At 44.1% G+C, this 18,036-nt stretch overlaps 1 protein-coding gene across 4 annotated transcripts in view; it reads right to left on the minus strand.

Annotated features, from left to right (window-relative positions):
- The window catches only part of TOX3 (TOX high mobility group box family member 3), a 71,470-nt gene extending 61,451 nt beyond the window's left edge, over positions 1-10,019 (minus strand). For all 4 annotated transcript variants that reach the window (XM_072346500.1, XM_072346502.1, XM_072346498.1 and 1 more), the window contains exon 1: positions 9,535-10,019. In XM_072346500.1, the coding sequence (XP_072202601.1) occupies positions 9,535-9,636 (102 nt within the window). In that variant the 5' untranslated portion in view covers positions 9,637-10,019. The remainder of the gene's footprint in view (positions 1-9,534) is intronic.
- Between the last annotated feature and the right edge of the window lie 8,017 nt (positions 10,020-18,036).

The raw sequence follows: 18,036 nt of genomic DNA on the forward strand, positions 1-18,036 counted from the left end.
CTTACACAGTGTGTTATCACCAGTAATACACTTGTGCTGACAGAATTCAAGCTAATCTTTGCCATCCTTTCTCAAGTGCTTTCTAACAGAGAAGGCAAGAAAGGCTGCTAATCTACCACAAGTTGTTTGCTGACTATACTTAGAAAAACAATTTTCTACTTAAACTGTATAAACTGTAACTGCAGATTGAGACAAAATAAACACAGAATCATAGAATGCAATTCTATATTTAGTATGTTAGCAGAATTAGAGATAGAAAGAGCAAGATTTGTTGCTGAATACTATCCTGGACATACCACAAGTCTCTATATGCCAAATTCTGAAGACTTATCACTTTGCCTACTCAATGAGTATAACTTGTTTTCATTTTTTGACATCTTTCTAGGCTGTGCTTAGCCCTAGATCACACTACCTGCCTTTTGCCCTCCTAAGCCAGAGCTGTATGTCAACCAAACACCTGTCCCAGCAGCGATGCCCCCAGAGACACCAACCAGCCCAAGTCAAAGCAGAGCTGAGGGGACACCAGAGAGCAGCCCCAGCAACCTGATGCCTCTAAGCAAACTCCAGGGATGCTCTCACAGAAATGGCACCCACCAAGCTGACTCCACAAAGGCAAAATCTCAGCAGCAAATCCCCGCCTCAAGGTGCAACTCCTAGGAAAGTACAAAGTAGTGCATTTCCCTGAAGCCACTAATGCACACAGCTGTGTCAAACATTATTTTAAAAAGACCAAGGTTAAAACAAATAAATAAATAAATCATGAAAGCAGAGCACAGATAAGATACGTCCATATGGCTCATCAAATCCTTGATACAACAATGTATTTTCAACAAGCTGTACTACACATAGGCACCTTACAGGCATCAACTAAGAGCTCAGCACAAAACTCACTAAAGAAGGTGTATCAGGTACTAGACCCTAAAGCACAAAGGTACAAGAAGGAAAAAAAAGGAAGCTTTTCCTTACCAGTACTTCTGCTACTTTCAAAACAACCAGTAGGTACCAAGAAAGCAATGCTGCAAGTCACCATCTATAAAGCCAGACTGCTTAGCATGATTTAACACCTGACTTAGTTCCCATGTGTGCTCCATGGGCTCAGCCTCACCACCAGGTGTGCACAAAGACAACTTCAGGCAGGCTTTTAAATTGTTAGAAGGAATGAAGGCTTTTAAGATGCTAGAAGGACAGAGCAGAAGCACCCATTTAATCCATTTCCATAAAAATAGCTTGTACTTGTGAACTACTTGGTCAAACAATGTAAAATGAAGGAGCTTCTACCGACTTGTCATTGTGCACTCTTAGAAAACCAGAAACCGAGAGTTGTGTACACATAAACACATTATTTAGTTCAAGTCATTACTCCGTAGTGCAAATGCTTTCACTTAAGTATCTAAATTGAACACTCGTTCAAAACTGCACCTCCTCAAATGTTAAGCTTTGTGGTATGCCCCGTGCACAGCCTTGAAATCAGTCTCATTTTACCTACAGTTCTGCCATGGAAAACATGCAGAAAACTCATTGTAAAATTCTATTTATTTTGCCTCATGTATAGAGCAGGAAACAACTTTTTTTAATTATTATTAATTAAACTGTAAGGTCAGTGTATTTCTAACTATAATAAGCAAAACAACAGGAAGAAAAAAAAAAGAGCCATGATGGACTGTGGTAAGACACTGCAGCTATCAAGTTTTTCACAGGAGATATCCTCGCATTTACATGGGCACCCATAATTATCATCACTTCATCCACATGTTTACTAAAAACCACAAAAGTAACTGCAGTACCCTACACTAAAGCAAACACAATGGCTATTTTCCCGTGCCTAACACAATTCATATTTATTTAATGAAACAAATTCTTTAAAAAGCAGAGGCCTTCTAACCTCTATCAGTAAAAGAAATACAGTCCCCTAAACCATTCAACTATTTGTATAAGCCTTTTGACTTTAAAGAGAGTAATATAAAAAGCAGAACAGCAAATAAATATGACCTGCTCCAAAAATAAGCTACTCCACTAGGCAGCAATTGATTTTTGCATGGTTTTAACACATTTTTTCATATCAAAATTAGGCAGCTAATCAATATTGAGGTGTTTAAATACACCCTAAACCTGCAAACCTTTAAGTAATTCACTTTAAATATAGGGGCTGCCCCATTGGGATAGTAAGGGTGGTTCTCACAGTTCCAGTTGTTTCCATGCCTGGGTTCCTGGCGAGATGAAAATAATTGAGTACTACATTAATTTAAATATCTAAGAAACTATTAAATATTTGTAATCCCGAATTTCTCCAGAATTTTCTGTTTACATAACTCTAGTGCAGATTATATGTCATTTCCACTGCTAAACACAAAAAAGTTTCTCTTGACAAGTTTTCTTTAGAAAGCCAAATGGGGACGTGTCACTTTTTTACTGGTTCTCAAAAGGAAGTTTCATAATGAAGCTACGGAAAAGATTTTTTCAGACTGAAAACTGAGCCCTGCTTTGATTGCTATAGCTTTTGTGGAACTCAAATCTACTGAAGAGCAGTAATAACGCCAGTAAGGTTCAGTGCCAGAGGACTCTTGAAAAATTACAAGGTAGTCATTCCAAAAATTGAGGGGTTGGTCTTTTACATATAGATGAAAGCAAATAGCTTCCAGTGACCAAAACAGTCTGAATGCAGAACTTCATCTTGCACACATCCCACCTACCGGTAATTCTGCATATTTGCAATCTCTTATTCAATTGCCCAGCTGATCCAAACTCTTAGGATACTAAATCTACAGAAGAGAAAATTCTGTTCCAAATGTGCATATAAAAGCAATATTCTGTTTAGCATAATGATTTTACATCATCACCGATGACATCCTTCATGAAATGGGAGAGACAAATGAAGAGATATCCATGCCTCTGCAGCTGCCACCTCCACCAGTAGCAAATAAAGTCATGCCCAAAGAAGTAGAAATGTAAAGTACAATCAGAAGGCAAATAGATGCCTTATTTCAGAGGTTGCCAGTCCCAATGCTGACCTTTCATCCAAACTTCCCCTTCATTTTTACCTTCACTATGTCACAACCCACTCATCTGCATAAGATTTAATCTCAGCTTGTACAAGCCTGTGGCCAGGAGTGATGATGTATGGCCACAGTGACCCAGACAGTGAGAAAGATGGCAACTTTACAATAGGAAAAAATAAAGCATTGAATTGCAAACGTTTCTCTCAAGAAGTGCCAAGGGCAGGTCTGATCTCATGTCCATGTAAGTAAATCAAAGATGTCCACATTGAGTCAGTCTACAAAGTGCATAAACAGAACTGAGAAACAATTACCAGAAAGGAAAAGAAACAAAAATAGATAAAGAAAAAAAGAAAGAAAAGGTAGGAAAAAAAAAATAGAAAAGATTTAATTTTTTTAATCAAGCTTAAAGGGATATTAAGGGATCAAGTGCCTGTTTTTTTAGAACAGGGTGCTTCAGAAAACACATTTAGTTTTGACAGCATATCCTCAAGTACGGATTAGAATTTGGAGGATTCTTCATCTTCCTAAAGATTTTTTTTCTTTCCCCTCTTGATATTTACATAGGGATTCTCAACAAAATGCAGGTTGCTGGGCAGGAAGACATGCAGAACATTGATACCAGCAGCTGGCACGTCAGCTAGGCAAACAAACCAAAAAACAAGAACTGTTTGTTTAAAACACTCTTCATCTTCAATAACAAACTAAAGCGTGCTACCTTCAGTTGCACATCTTAACAAATGGAATAGAGTCTGCAGTCCTGGTCAGACGGACCTGCAGCACCCTGCTCTGAAAACTCAGTGTTTTCAATGTGCTGAAAGCAGTCTGTATTCTCAGCCTGCCTGCCCATTACCACCATACCTATGGGAAAGTTGGTGCAGACCTGCGTTCAGATCCCCAAGGTGCATACTGCAGAAGCCACTGGGCAGCAGCAGCCTCCCGTTTGGTTTTTGCCAGTTTAGCAGTCCCACAAACACATTTTCCAGTATACTGAAACAGGGAATACATGCAGAACGCAATTTGGAATGGTCTGACAGGTGCTAACACACAGTGGAGAAGATATGAAATGGTAACCTTGTTACAGAAACAAACAATGAATAAGGCAGCAGCAAGCATGATCTCATCAAAGCCTTCATCTGAACGCAGCGCAGAGGCAAAGACCAGAAGGCTCTTGTGTGACATTGTTATCTGAAGTCCTGATTAGATTTTCACCTCAGAGTTCTCAATTTTGGTAGCAATCATCGCAAAGACACTATGGTGACTGGCACTCTATAAACACATCATACAGACAAGTAACAGTACGGAGACAGCTATCAGATAAGAGTTTGAAGCATCTGAAAATGCAGCCCTGCCATTAAGTCTGAGTAACGGTGCAGTTTTACAGCAGAAGAAATGTGATTACAGATAAAAAGGTAGGATTAGCACTGCGCAAATTCATTTCCTCCTAAATTAGATTATCATCACTTAGTTGGGTTTTTCGGGGGTGTCAGAACTCGACAAATACATATAGGTATGTGTTAAGTGTCCACGTGATAGAAGCCTGCAGCACACCCCATAGGACACAGTGTGGTAAACTTCACTTTGCTCGGTGGTCCCTCACCATAGAAGCAGAGGTGTGAGTGGGTCCCTGACACATACAGTAGAGCTGCCATTGCTACTTTAAACTATGAGTACTTTAAAAACACACCTGCTTATCCTTTCTGCACACAGTGAAAGTACTCCTGATTACTCAAGCACTTGGTATATTGCTGTGCATTATTACAAGTGTCTTATTGATACAATTGCAATCCACTGTAATGAAAACAACCAGCAGGTGTTGGGTTTTTTTTTAATCACCAGGAAGAAACCGTCTCTCCTAAGTAAACTTTGTATATAACCAGTTCCTCCTCATGACTTGATAACCAAGAGTGCATTCAGTACAGGATCTGCAGCATCAGAGCAGAAAAGTTGCAGTGCTCAATCCATTTAGTGCCCCTGTTACATGAACTCATTCCAAGCAACGTAGGGTCTGGCACAGTTGTTGCCCTTGGCATCCATGGGTTTCCTTGCAAAGCTCTTTGAGAGAGTCACATCACCAAATCTGAAGGTGACTGCGCCCATAGGACAGTGCAGTGCAAGTGGGGGTGGTGTTACAAAAGCCAGTTTGTGTCCTTGTGGACACACTCATGGGATCCTCACGCTTCTTCTTGCAAGCACAGGGAATCACACATCCATCATGGGCAGCCAAATATTTCAGGATCTTTTTTCTTTCCCAGCAGTAGTTGCCTGCATAGTCCTGAGGTTTAGAGATATGAGAGGCAGGGGAAAGCTGTTCTAGGAAAGAACCCATTCAGCACACTTGCCACATGTGCTGGAAGATCAATGGGAAACATCGAAGATAAAACAGCATTTACAGAGCTCCTAGTCAAAAACAACAGAAAGTTCCCAAGCCCCGAGCCAAAGCTAGGTACATACCTAGCAGGGGCAGCCTCAGCATGGGCAGAGCAAGGCTGCTCACATGCCCACAGCACACGGCAGCTCCCAGCCCACAGACCGCTCTCACTAGGAAAGGAACCGCCGCGTCCGCACCGCAGCACAGCCCAGATGTGAACCAGCATACATGCAGAGCAGATGATGAGTGAGCACTGAGCTTTCTGTCTTAACAGCGTACATGCACTCATTGTCTCTCACCATCTGCTGTATGAAAGAAAAACCTATGCGTGTATAGGCACACTAAATCTGCAAGGAGAGTAATTTTGAATCGTTTGCATAACTGTAATCCATTTTTGCTACCAACGCGTGCTAATAGGAATGGCTTATAGGCCAGCTGAGCATGCTACTAACCTACTGCTATCTGTGCTTTACCTCTGGAAGAACAAGATAACCTTCCTGAGCTTCTTTTGTAAAATGCAAAATATCTCAGCCAAAAACATCAAGCTCTGCCATTCATGCATGTATGCCGGTGCCTAAATTAAGGTACGGGTGTTTGAAATTGGTATCCTTCGAGGGCAATCTGTACAGGAGAGATAAACATTATAAAAATGTAGACAGCTAAATAATGAAGTAAGGATTCTGGAATTTCATACAATGCTAACTCATGGGCTGAGCAGTACGCGTTTAGGGCTTGGAGTTTTCTTTTTCCTTTTCAAATTGCATCATGAGAATTATGGTTCCTCTAAAATATACATACATATATATTCACTGTGATGAATGGTAGCCCAGGAAATATTTCTAGTACAAGACAAGTTATTTACTCAATAAGTGCAAAAGTTTGTTTAGAAAAAAAAAACACTACAAAACTATAGTGAATGTCCAGAATTACTCTCCATCAGCAGAGCCATAAAAGGGCTCAAAACAGAAGCAGCATGTTTTACAACAGCTGGCATCCTTCAACTTTCTGTAGTTTTTATAGCTACTTTTCAGTGATTTTTTTGTACACAAAGCAGCAGGAGCCTTCTAGAAACAGACCGTGCTTAGGCAACTCCACGGCACAGAGGTGCATCGCTGCTATCCCAAACCACCAGCAGCCAGACACACGCAGGGTCAAGTTATGGACTCTCACACCAGCACTGAAAACTTATCAAATATGGCCCTGATCCAGCAAAGCACTTAAGCACATGCTTTACTTTAAACATGTAAGTAATCCTATTAGAGTAAATGAGATTCAGCATAAACCACTGGGCTGAGTCTCAGAATACCTTGGTTGTGGCTCTGATTATGTCAGTGACCGATGGTGTAACCTTGGAGAAATTGCTGTCTTTCCATCTCCCTGTTTCCTCTTTCACCCCTTCTGCATGTTTGCCACCTTGCCCGCTATCCAGACAAAAATAAACCTCACCAGGACACTTGTAAAAGCTGCACCACAACTTATGGTCCCTACCACGCTTACTTCAGGCACTCAGAAAGGGTCTATCTTGTGCTTAAAAGTAATGTCCACCTCAAAAAAAGCAATACAACAACCCATACTGAATGACCATTCAGTACAGACAGCGGGTTTCAAAAGCACAACACTGAGCTTAAAAGAGAGCTGTGGGGCAGGACCCAGCCTCAGGGTACCAGCACAAGGCCTGGACCCCTCACACTGTAGCCCAGAGGCCAGGCCTGGTGTAATATCTGGTTGTCACACTGCTGCTCCCACTGAGGGTCCAAGGTGCAGCTCAAGGGACAGCTGCCTGTGCAGCAGCCCTGCTCCTGCATCATAGTTACAGTAAGAGGCCTCACACTCAACGTTTGTAGACACTGCTACAAGGTACAGTTTGCCATAGGTACGCCATACACCATCAGCACTGTGTCTTGGTGATCCTGGGAGTGCTTTCACATAAAGAACTGGGTTTTTGCAGATACATCCAACCACACAACATGCTCACCCCTGCCTGCATGCTGCCTGCTGTCCGGTGCTTGTCACAGGTAGCACAGACAAGCAGGCAGGATGCTCAGGTGAGTTCCAGAAAGATTTTAGGTGAAATACTGTCCACAGTGAAATCAATAACAGTTCTCCTATTAGCTTCAGTGGAGTACACATCCCAGCTCTCTTCTGTGCTTTCTGATCATCTCGGTGCCAGCCAGAGGAATCATTTATTTTCCTTCGAAAAGCAGGGAAAAGAAAGGGAAGAATGGATAGAAAGCAAAGCAGGGGGGAAAGCTGCCAAATAAATGCTCTCCTTTTATTCGCTGGTTTAAAAAACAAACAAACCAACCTTACCGTATCTGCTCTGGGTACAGACTATAAAGATCAGAGACGATGAGATTAGCTCAGTGCAGCTAAGGCCCTCCTTTCTAGGAACTCAGATTCCTCACCCGTCCTCAGAGCAACTGCACCCAGAGCACAGCAACACAGCCCTGCTCCGTGTGTCCTGCCCATGCCAGGCCTGCCTTGTGCCAAGATAACCATCACAGGACACAGGCAATAGGAGCTGTGCTCCACTTACTGAGATACATTTTGCCCCGGACTGGAAGCCTGGCCTGCAAGAGTTGTGCCAAGATTTTATTCAAGAGCACAGAAACCAAACTGGATAGGTCAAAAGTTGGTTACTTCTGACTTATCCTGAATGCGTGCTCTGTTCTCATTGTACGAGGAAGGGAAAGGCAGCAGAGTGGTCATAAATACTTCAGCTACAAGTCAGCAGACACAATAAACTTCTGGTTTCGAAAGCATTCAACATTTTGGACGTTAAAAAAAGTAATAATGGAAGGACCCTCGCGGCAAAGTGTAACAGCTCCTGAGATAAGCACACACCGTGTGTAACAACCAAGCTCCTGAACAAGTGAGATTTACAGTAAGCAAAGCCGTCCGTCAGAAAGCGCTGTAAGTTCCCAAAATTAGTCGGCATCTCTTGACAACAGTGAATATTTACACTGTGTTTTAGAGCTCGTGAAGTCCTTAGCAGCGTTCGAGGTTAAGGTTGGCGTTTCATCTTTAATTCATGCTCCCGTGTCTCTCTGTATTAACTACTAACAAAGCGGCATGCTAATAGGGCCGGCGCCGAGCATGCGCAGTGCTGCTGCACGCTGCGCGAACGCCGCTCTGCATCCCCGCACCGTACGTGCGCGCACCTCGGGGGGGGGAGCAGCACCGACGGGCTGCAACGGGGCAGCAGCCGAGAGCGGGGTCATAAAGAGCAACAGGGAAAGGCACTCGCGACATCTAGTTAGAAGGAATTCCTCTGGGAGAAAGTTTTAGTCAGCTACGAATCCTCTCCACTTGAACCCGCGTTATTTCTCCCTTCTGAAAGCGCTCTTTGCGTTCCACCAAACTTCGCCTCGCTATTATTGCGAGAGGGCTCTAAAGCAGCGAGCGGCTTTTCGTGCGAGTTCAGACTCAGCGCGGCACCCTTTCGCTCAGCATCTCGCCCGGAGCCTCACAAAAGGCCCCAGAGGTTGGACAAACACAGCACCAGGAAAACACGGCGTGAAAGGGATCTTTATGTGCATGTGTGAGGGCCCGCTGCTAATAGCTCAATGCGCTATTGACACATCGCAGTGCAAACAGCGAAGTCTTTGGCAAAATAGCGTGAGTCACAGCGCCGTTCTTAACTTCGCCTTTCCCACATGTGGGTAATTTGTGAAACAAATCATCTCCGTATTATTAAAGCGTATTTCTAAAGGAAGGTAAGCCGCTGGGGAACCGCTACTGCTTCCGACCGTAACAAACTACACGCGCCGCAAAGAAGGTGTGAATAAATAGAAGTGGTACCGCAACTTCTTTGACAACCCCGTCACATTCAGGCGTCCGTTACCTTCAGCGCTGATGTACTTTCAGCTGATGCCCGCTCGCTCCCGTCCCAAAGGCACGGAGCCGGCATCGCGCGGAGGAGCAGCGCCGGCGCCGTCCCTTCCAGCCCCGCGGGGCTCCCCCCGACCCGCGGAGCCGCCGCGTGAAAAGTTGAGCGCGTTTCGGAGCGGCGCAGCCGAGCGCCCATTGTTCCGGGCCGGGCGCTGCGCCCGCCGGGGAGCCGAGAGAGCGGCTCCGGAGCTTCCGCGGAGCTCCGAGCCGCCCCCCCTTTTCACCTCCTCCCACCCCCCGCCCCAGCCCGAGGAACGACCGAGCGCGGGGGGTAATCACCTTGTTGTAGTTATAGTAGCCCAAGCACTGGGCAAAGTCCAGGTTGGAAGGGTCTCCGGGAAGCGAGCCGCCCGCCGCGGACGGGTAAAATCTTACATCCATGCCGGTGCTTTGGTCCCAGAAGTGCACTTGGAGAGCCGGCCGGGAGCTGTGATAGATCCACCTTCAGGTGCCTTCCCCGGGGCCGGGGCAGCGCGGGGATGCGGCGGGCGCAGGTACGCGGGAGGGGGGGAGCGGCGGAGCCCAGGTGGGAGCCGTCCGCCCGGCGGCAGGAGGGGAGGCAGGGCGGGAGGAGGGCTGCCGGTTTTTAAAAGCTCGGTGCCGAGCCACGGGCTTCGCCTCCGCATTCAGGAGCAGCTGCTGTACACAAAGGAGCCACGCGCCCGGCGCGGACGGACGGACGGAGCGCCGCAGCCTCCCGGGCGGGTGCGGGGCGGGGGCACACGGCGCGGGGCGGCAGCGGTCCCGCCGGGCGGGAGGGGGCGGCGGTGGGTGCAACAGGGCTGCACGGGCCGGGCGCGAAGTGCCGAAGGAGCCGGCGCCGCGCTGGCAGCGCTCCCCGGGAGGAGCGGCCGGGCCCGCGCCCCTCCCCGCCGCCGCCCCTCCCGCCGCCCGCCCGCTGCCGCCCCCGGCGGCCGGTGTGGGGCCGCGCCGCTGTTCGCCGGGCTCGGGCGGCCCATGGCTGCCCCCGCTCTTCGGAGGGCGCAGGTGAAGAACTTTCCCCGCGGCCCGACTCGCTGCCCTCGTTTGGTCTCCGTGCCCTGCACTTTATCGATCGGTACCGCTGCCTCGCGAGGAGGGGGCGGTCGCAGGGGGAGGCTTTCCTTAACGCGCTGCCGCGAGCGGGACTTCAATGCTGCTGCCCTGCAAAAACCTTCCTGACCTCCCAAAGTCAGGGGAGGTCTATCCAAAAACATCCCCTAATAATCCACGTTTGTTCGTGCGCACTGCAGCTGTACCCACTGCAATGTGTGGGGCTTCCAAATCCCGGCATCTTGCTCCAGAACTCTTGAAGGAAACGTGGAAGTAGTAGGAAAGGCCATATAGCTTGTGCCCTGCAAGCACGGTGCAAGGAAGAAAAGGATGGAAACGTGCCCTGTACTCAAGGCTTCAAAAGTTCTGTGATGGGGAAAGAATGGCCCTTTGGCTCCAGGGCAGGTCCCATGCAGTTATAACCCAGCAGAAAATGTACCCGCAGCTGTGTCCAGTTTACTCCAAATCAGCCATATGTCACCACCACCGTGCAAAGTTCAGCACAGCAACCCAACACCTCCCCTAAAGACTGCACAGTTGCATTGCTGCAGCTCCGGGGCAGTGCTGCTGTCCCAATGCTGACCACAACCAGGTCTACGTTGTGCAGATGCATGGGAACAAATGGCAAAGCAGGCAACAAGGACAACATGGGAAAGGGAACGTCTTCCTGATTCGAATCAGAGAAATGTTACTTGCAAGATTTATTGCAGCACAAACATTGTGGCAAACTCCTGCTAGCATCAGGAGCACCAGGTCAGAGAATCAGGGATGCTTATTTTGGGGTGTGGATTCAGAAGTGTCATAATCTGAAGCCAAGAAAGATCTCTAAAGTGATGGTTTGCTCTCAGAGCAAAATTAAACATAGCATGGGCATATATCTGTATTTACACGGAGTATTTATAATCTAGCTTTATAGAAAAATGTGCATGAACTGGTAAATGCCTAAGCAGAAAAGAAAGCAGACATGCAGCCAAATACTTAATCCAATTGCATATTCATTCAGCATCAACCATTCCTAACCAAAGGGAAAAAAGTGCAAAAATCTGCTCTGTTGCTACAAGAGGAATGGTTGAGGAACACACAGCTGAGTGTTCTCACAGACAAACCCCATACCTGTGGCAAGAATTATTTATGCTCCTTAGAGAAAGCAATTGTTTAGAAATAAAGACAGCCAAGTATTGAATCTGTTTCAGAATGCACCACTGCCTTGGAGCATTGCTCCAGTAGCAGAAAAGTGGTCACACACAGGCACAACAAACTCTTTTCAGCGTTGAGCTTGGGCTAACAAAGCAATCCCTGCTTTGCTTTATTTGTTAGGTGGCAAACGTTTCTGCAAAACAAGTGGACATGCTGGAATAAGCAACTCTCAGGTAGCAAGGGCAGAGGTGCCCTGCTATATAAATGCAGGCATTTCCAGACCCCCTTGCTCTGGTTCTCTAAACTCTTAATGCAGTTTGAAAACACGTTCCCATGGAATTCAGAGGGAAAGTGCTTGAGCAAGGAATAACCAGCAGGTGATTATGAGTTTAGGATTTGATCCCGAGGTTGCACTGAAGGGATAACTAAAGTGTAGCAGATCCGTACAGCATTCAGCTCTGGGCTACAGACAACTTGCAGAGCACTCCTGCTGGGCAGTCAGGACTGCGGTGGTCACCTGGCAGCTCTCCCCCCACCCCAGGCCAGCCTGGCTCCAAGCACAGGGCAGGGCCTGCAGGACAGGATACAGGGCAGCTGCTGCTTTGGAAGCAAGTGATGGGACAGTGTTGCAATGGAGCACGCTGCTTCCAACCCTGTTTCTTCTGAAAAGAACAAGCACAATTGGAAAATCCCAGTATACTCCACCTCGTCCTCCTCAATGTGGAATGGAGTCGGTATGAAATTGAAATGGAAAAAACAGTCTGTTTGTCTTTGATTCCATCAAGGTAAGATGCTTATCCCCAAAATATTGCATAGAGAAAGGCTTTGAAATATTGCATATTCTTACACTTAGGAAACTAAAACACAAAAATACGGTTTTTGGAAGAAAAAAGAAATCCAGTTCCTGACCACGATAAACTGGGATCTCTGCCAATGCCAAAACTCAGCATTTTGCAGAACTGGTAAGACTGCAGCAAAATTAATGGGTGATTTGAAGAACAGAGGAGAAACTGGGATAGATGTGCTAATTTGTTTCTTCTCTTTAAACAAAATATTACGTTTTATGTGATAACGCACCAGAGGGAATTTTACAATCTAAAACATTAACAAGTGTGTGTTTTCCTTGCCTGACACCTCTTCAATGTAGCTTATTAAATAAGAAAACTTGAGTAATCTCTGCTAGGCTTTAAATCCATACACATGAAGTCGGAGCTGGTTGTTAGGAATGAAGCATTTATCTCTAGAGTACATTAAAGATAGAATAGGAGCCAAGGAACGTTTATCTTTCTGCGCATATCACTTGAAAGGAGTCCAGCAAATTCTCTCAAATCATTCAATTTGAGATCCCTCAATAAAACTCCAGTTCTAGAATTCGACGTTTTCTTTCAGAGCAGTTGGAAGCACCAAGTATTTGCAGCTTGAAGCATTGCCCTTCCTTTCTGCTGACTGAATGACAGTAAGCATCTACCTGCTCTAAGCAGGGCACTCCAGTAGTTTCTCTGTTACTGGGCAGCCTCAGTTTCACAGAAACTTTCTGAGAACTCAAATAGAGCTGGAGTGAACTTGAATAAAAGTGGACTGTATGCCTCCTAATGCCAACAACGATGATTCAGGCAGTCACACACAAACTGTGACTTTGTTCCATCTTCAACTATACTCTTCTGAGTCATCATCAACAACTCAATTTTAAAAGCCATTAAGGATACTCAGACTGCTTTTCTGATGCAAGAGCAGAAACTGGACTGGAGTGAATCAGTTACATATAGAGTTGAAAGTACATATGCACCAATTCTCACTTGCCTGCTTACACTGGTAAATACCAATGTTCCAGGTGCCACTGATTTCCACACCAGCCTGGCAAGCCCCTTTTCTCTGTAGAAGCACACAGCAAGACAGCACAACACATTCAGTGGTTATGGCTTATTTGCTTTATCCAGTGATCCTCGCTGCTACCTTTATGGACCTCCCAAACTACATTATTGTAAGCCCTGCATTAGGCACCCAGTCTGTAAGATAAACCCCATGTCATAGGTTCAGACTCTTTCTTTTGAAGCCAAAAGTACCTGGTCCACATCTGGTGGCTCCTGTATGGACTGGGTGGAGCAAAAGGAGAAGGAAAGAACACAACATCCTCACATCACCTGCTGAGGAGCAGCGCCTGGCCCTTCCCACCAGAGCAGCCATAGAGAATGAAGGGACATAAAACAAAAGGAAAACAGGTGGAGAGAAGATATAGCACCAACCAGGTCTGGTTTAGAAAGCAATCAATACCCTCCTAGAATCAACAGGAAATCCCTTTAATTGATTGCAACAGGTTGTGAATTAGACCTATATTCTACTTATCTAGTACAGCTGCAGAGAATCAATGATATTTTGACTTGTTCCTCAAAGCAACAAGTGCAGTGGTAACTTTTGGCTGAGAAAAAGCACAATTAACAGCATATTAATTCATTCAATTCTCCTCAGAATATAGGATCAGCTAGCATTCACAAGTGATCTTATAGGCAGAAGAACTCTACATAAATGAGGTAACAAAGCAAAAAACCTCTTTTGTTTGCATTAATTAAGCTCAAATATTCATTGATACCTCTGTTTCTAAGCAAGCATCTCAGGCAGAGATTGATAAATACTTAGTCACTGACCGTGTTTCCTGCAGTAAAGGAGAGATGGGAGCAGCCATGTCACCCGGAGACCTGGAGTTTGGTGCCCATCTGCCAGCTGGTCCTTTGCCTCCTCTGTCTCCATTGCTTTGTGTGGAAAACTACAAATCAAATTATATATAAAAATTATTTTTGTAATCATTCCTTAAAAATACAGGTCATTATTTAAATATACAAACACAGACTGATTCAGGGGGATGGGGTGGGGAAATAAACAAAAATGAAAGCGAATGGCTTGTTAAAATTCTGTTTCTTCTGGGCTGAAGTTGAGAAATGCAGGACTTACGACAACAGCAAAAACAACATGCTGAAGCTTTTCAGACATTTACATGCACCTGATTTGATGCTTCTGTGCATTACTGAAATCTCATTTTACCTTAAGTGTTGCACAACCTCAACCCGCATTTGGCAATTTTAACCTTATTCTAACAGGAAAAAAAAGTAAGCATTCAGATTTATTGGCTGTTTACAAAGCACAGACAGCCACGAAGTTGAAGCATTATTTCTGTCTTAAAGCAAAAGGGTTTTTGTCGCTTTAAAGAAAGTATTCCACCACACTCCAAAATAACCTGTGTGTAATGGATAATATAGGATTACTTTTTGACAGCGTGAATATCCTGTTGCTATTGACTGCAGTGCTACAGTATCCTGACACAGTAGTATACAGCTATTGTGAGATAAAGACCGCGTTGAAAAACAAACTGACTGCAGTACTGAGAGCAGAAATGGAACTGTCCGGTACTATAAAAATTAAATTCTTTAAGAGAACAATGACTGGAAGGCTGTCGTTTCTAGAAGAAGCATCACAGAATAAAAGCTATGGCTGAAACTAAGAGAACGTTGCAAGGTATCCCTTTCTTCTGTGGCTGCCATTTTAAAGCAAGATGGAATAGCCTTGGTTAGAGATGACTATAGATATGTTTTATGTTACCTGTTGATATAATGCTATCACTGTGTTTTTTGGATGTTCTTTTGGATGGTTGGTTTGGTTTATTTTCCCTCTTCATATTCATATACTTACAGAATTTCAACAAAGATTTATTAAAAGAGGGGCATCTACTGTTTAAAAAATGCCTGCAACCTTTCAGCAGAAAAATGCTTATCAAAAGCAACCCAAATTCTTCTCTACATCTCTGCATTAGTCTTAAGGAACTTGTCAGGAAGAAACTTTTGTCTTGCAGTAGAATCAAACCTAATTACTAAAAGAATTATTTTAATGCAACTTATCTGAAAGGTCTTAGTGAGATGCAGTGAACAGTATTTCCTGATGAGGAAGGTTACATTTATCCTTATCGCTGCACCAGATTCACTCAGACATGTTTTTCAGTTTTCATTTCACCCAATGTTCTATCAGGCAATTAGTTGAAAAATACAGTAACATACTATAGGGGGGCTGCCATCCTCATGAAAATGAGGTGCAATGAGATGCTGGGCCCCAACACTGCTGGGAAAGAAAGAGCTGACCTGTGTAGGATATCTCCCTGACTTCTGTTAGCAGGGATGGCCATCTGCTCTCATCTTCCTCTCCCAATTACCACTTCCCACCCTGCTGCTGTGCTGTGGGAAGAAGCAACACATGCAATGCTGCTGTTTTCATGTTCCTTGCTAATGAGGCAGTGCCCCACCATGGTACAAACGTCACCTTCTACCAGCACAGGTACAGGACATGGTTTAGTGGGGAAAACATTGCTGCTGATAGGTGGATAGTTGGACTAAATGATCTTGGAGGTCTTTTCCAGCCTTAATGATTCTATGATTCTCTAAGGTGATTAGTGATCGATGCTAGAGAACATATGAAGATAAACAAAACATTCTCTATCCACCTTTGATAGGGCTGTAAACATACAACTTTACTGGGATAGATCAGATCCATGCAATAACTGAAAATAAATGATCTTTCAAAGGACTTGGTGGTTATTCCTTGTGTCTAATTAATGCAGTCCTCTGCAACCCTATTATTAAGTCCAGTACTAACAACAGGAAGATCCTACCTGAGTAACAGAAAACAAGCCATTTTTTGGTAAGTACTGGTACAAAAGACTTCAGGATTTAGCAATACACACATACATAAATTCATCACATTAAAAATTAACAGACAGATTTCTAGAAGTATGATCTAGGGATTGCAACTTCTCCAAACAGTACTGCTACGCTTTCATTCAGGAGACTCAAGCTCAGTTTGCAGAGCTGAGCTCTTCTTCTGATGCTTCAATGCAGTGGGTTTTCAGCATTCATAAGCTAAAGATAGATTTCACCCATTTCTCTGGATTATTTCCCCAAGCTTACAAATAGTACCATACCATGCTTATTCTTGTAGAATCAGCCCTAGTTTCCATGATCGGCTAATATTTAATAAAACATCTGATCACAAAACCAAATCTAAAAAGCAGCAGTAAAATTACACTCCAAGTTGCTGCTAAATACAATGTGTTTTGATATAAGTCCATTTCAACTCCATTTATTTCAGGGTTCTACAGCAGTCAGAATAATCAATGTGGAATTTTCCATGCGATTTACACATTGCTTTTTAAAATGAATTGACTGAAACCAAAAATGTTTATTTCTGCTGCCTCGTTCATTTTCTAAAACATATTCTCTTTCTTTTAAAGTGAGAGAACGACCTCTCCTTCAGGAACAATTTTCTGAGACAGTGTGTTTATCAAATGGCTTCTCTGCTTTCATGAAAACAATTTATTTTCACTGAACTCTTCAAGATAAGCATCGAAGTCGGGAGGAATGTACAATGACATTTATAATTACATTCAAAAAACAAATATTTTACTCAAAGAGAGGTTTTGGATTTTTATCTTCTTTTAGTCACATAGAATAATTTTTTCTTCCTCCAACATACCAGCTAAAGGTATTTTCTTCCTGAAATTACAAAGTGCATTTTCATATGCATGGAAAGAGAAGCCTGGGACAGTAATCTTCTCATAGAAAGGCTACAGTATGCATCCTAAACAATGAAAGCTGTAGCATAATCCTTACAACCAATTTGCCTTCCCTGCCCCACTCTTCGGAAATAATCTGCAGACAAACGACAGGGAGAGCAGGGGGATTCGTGACCCTGCACAGCCTCCTCCAAACACACCCATATGCCCAGTCTTGCAAAATGGACAAAACAATTGTCCCGTGGAATGGCACATCCACCTCTCCTGATTTCCTCCCACATCCTCCCCTTGCTCAGAGGGTTTCGTAAGCCCTAGAGCTCTCTGCAGAGCCTATGGACACTGGCATGGTGTCCTTCCCTCCCCCCATCTTTGGGGAAATAGATCTTGCTTAAAAAGCTCCCCCTGTTTCCCTTGCGGATTCAGCTCCAGTTCCATTTTCAACTACCAACAACAAAAGCTCAGTCATGCCAGACAATTACTGCTTCCTGCTATATTCTCAGCTGCCACTGAAATCAAGGTAGTCCATAATATAGCTCATCTTTCAGGACAAAGCAGCCATAAATTTATCCCTACCGTGCCTGTATTTTCTAATGTAAATTCAAAAACTACCTATGCAAAAGCTGCCCATGTATGTACTTAGGGTTTCTGTTTGGGCTGCATGGAAACATGGGCGTTACTAGGTTAAAAAGAAAAGACACCAGTAAAATGCTCTTTAATTTGTGGGAAATTCATTTTAGAAACAAAAATTTAAGATCCGGTTCATTCCTTGTCAGTCAGACATCCCAGCTTTCATTATTCCATTTTTCAGAGCATGGAGTTGGCTCTCATCATAAAGATTCTCTGATAAAGTTCTCCTCTGGAGACACACTCTTTTTGTAGGCTCAGCTAGTGAAGAAATATCATCCATTTGTAATACTCATCAAAGAGAAGTGGGGGAAAAAAATCAAAAGCAGCTGAAAAGAGATTGTGTTTCACTAATATACATCGAGGCTTTATTTAAAATAGAAAATGTTAAATTTGATCAAATATCAGCCCACCATTCAGAGTGAAATAATCTCTTT

This window comes from Excalfactoria chinensis, chromosome 11, assembly GCF_039878825.1.
Source record: "Excalfactoria chinensis isolate bCotChi1 chromosome 11, bCotChi1.hap2, whole genome shotgun sequence".
In the NCBI taxonomy this organism is placed as follows: domain Eukaryota; kingdom Metazoa; phylum Chordata; class Aves; order Galliformes; family Phasianidae; genus Excalfactoria; species Excalfactoria chinensis.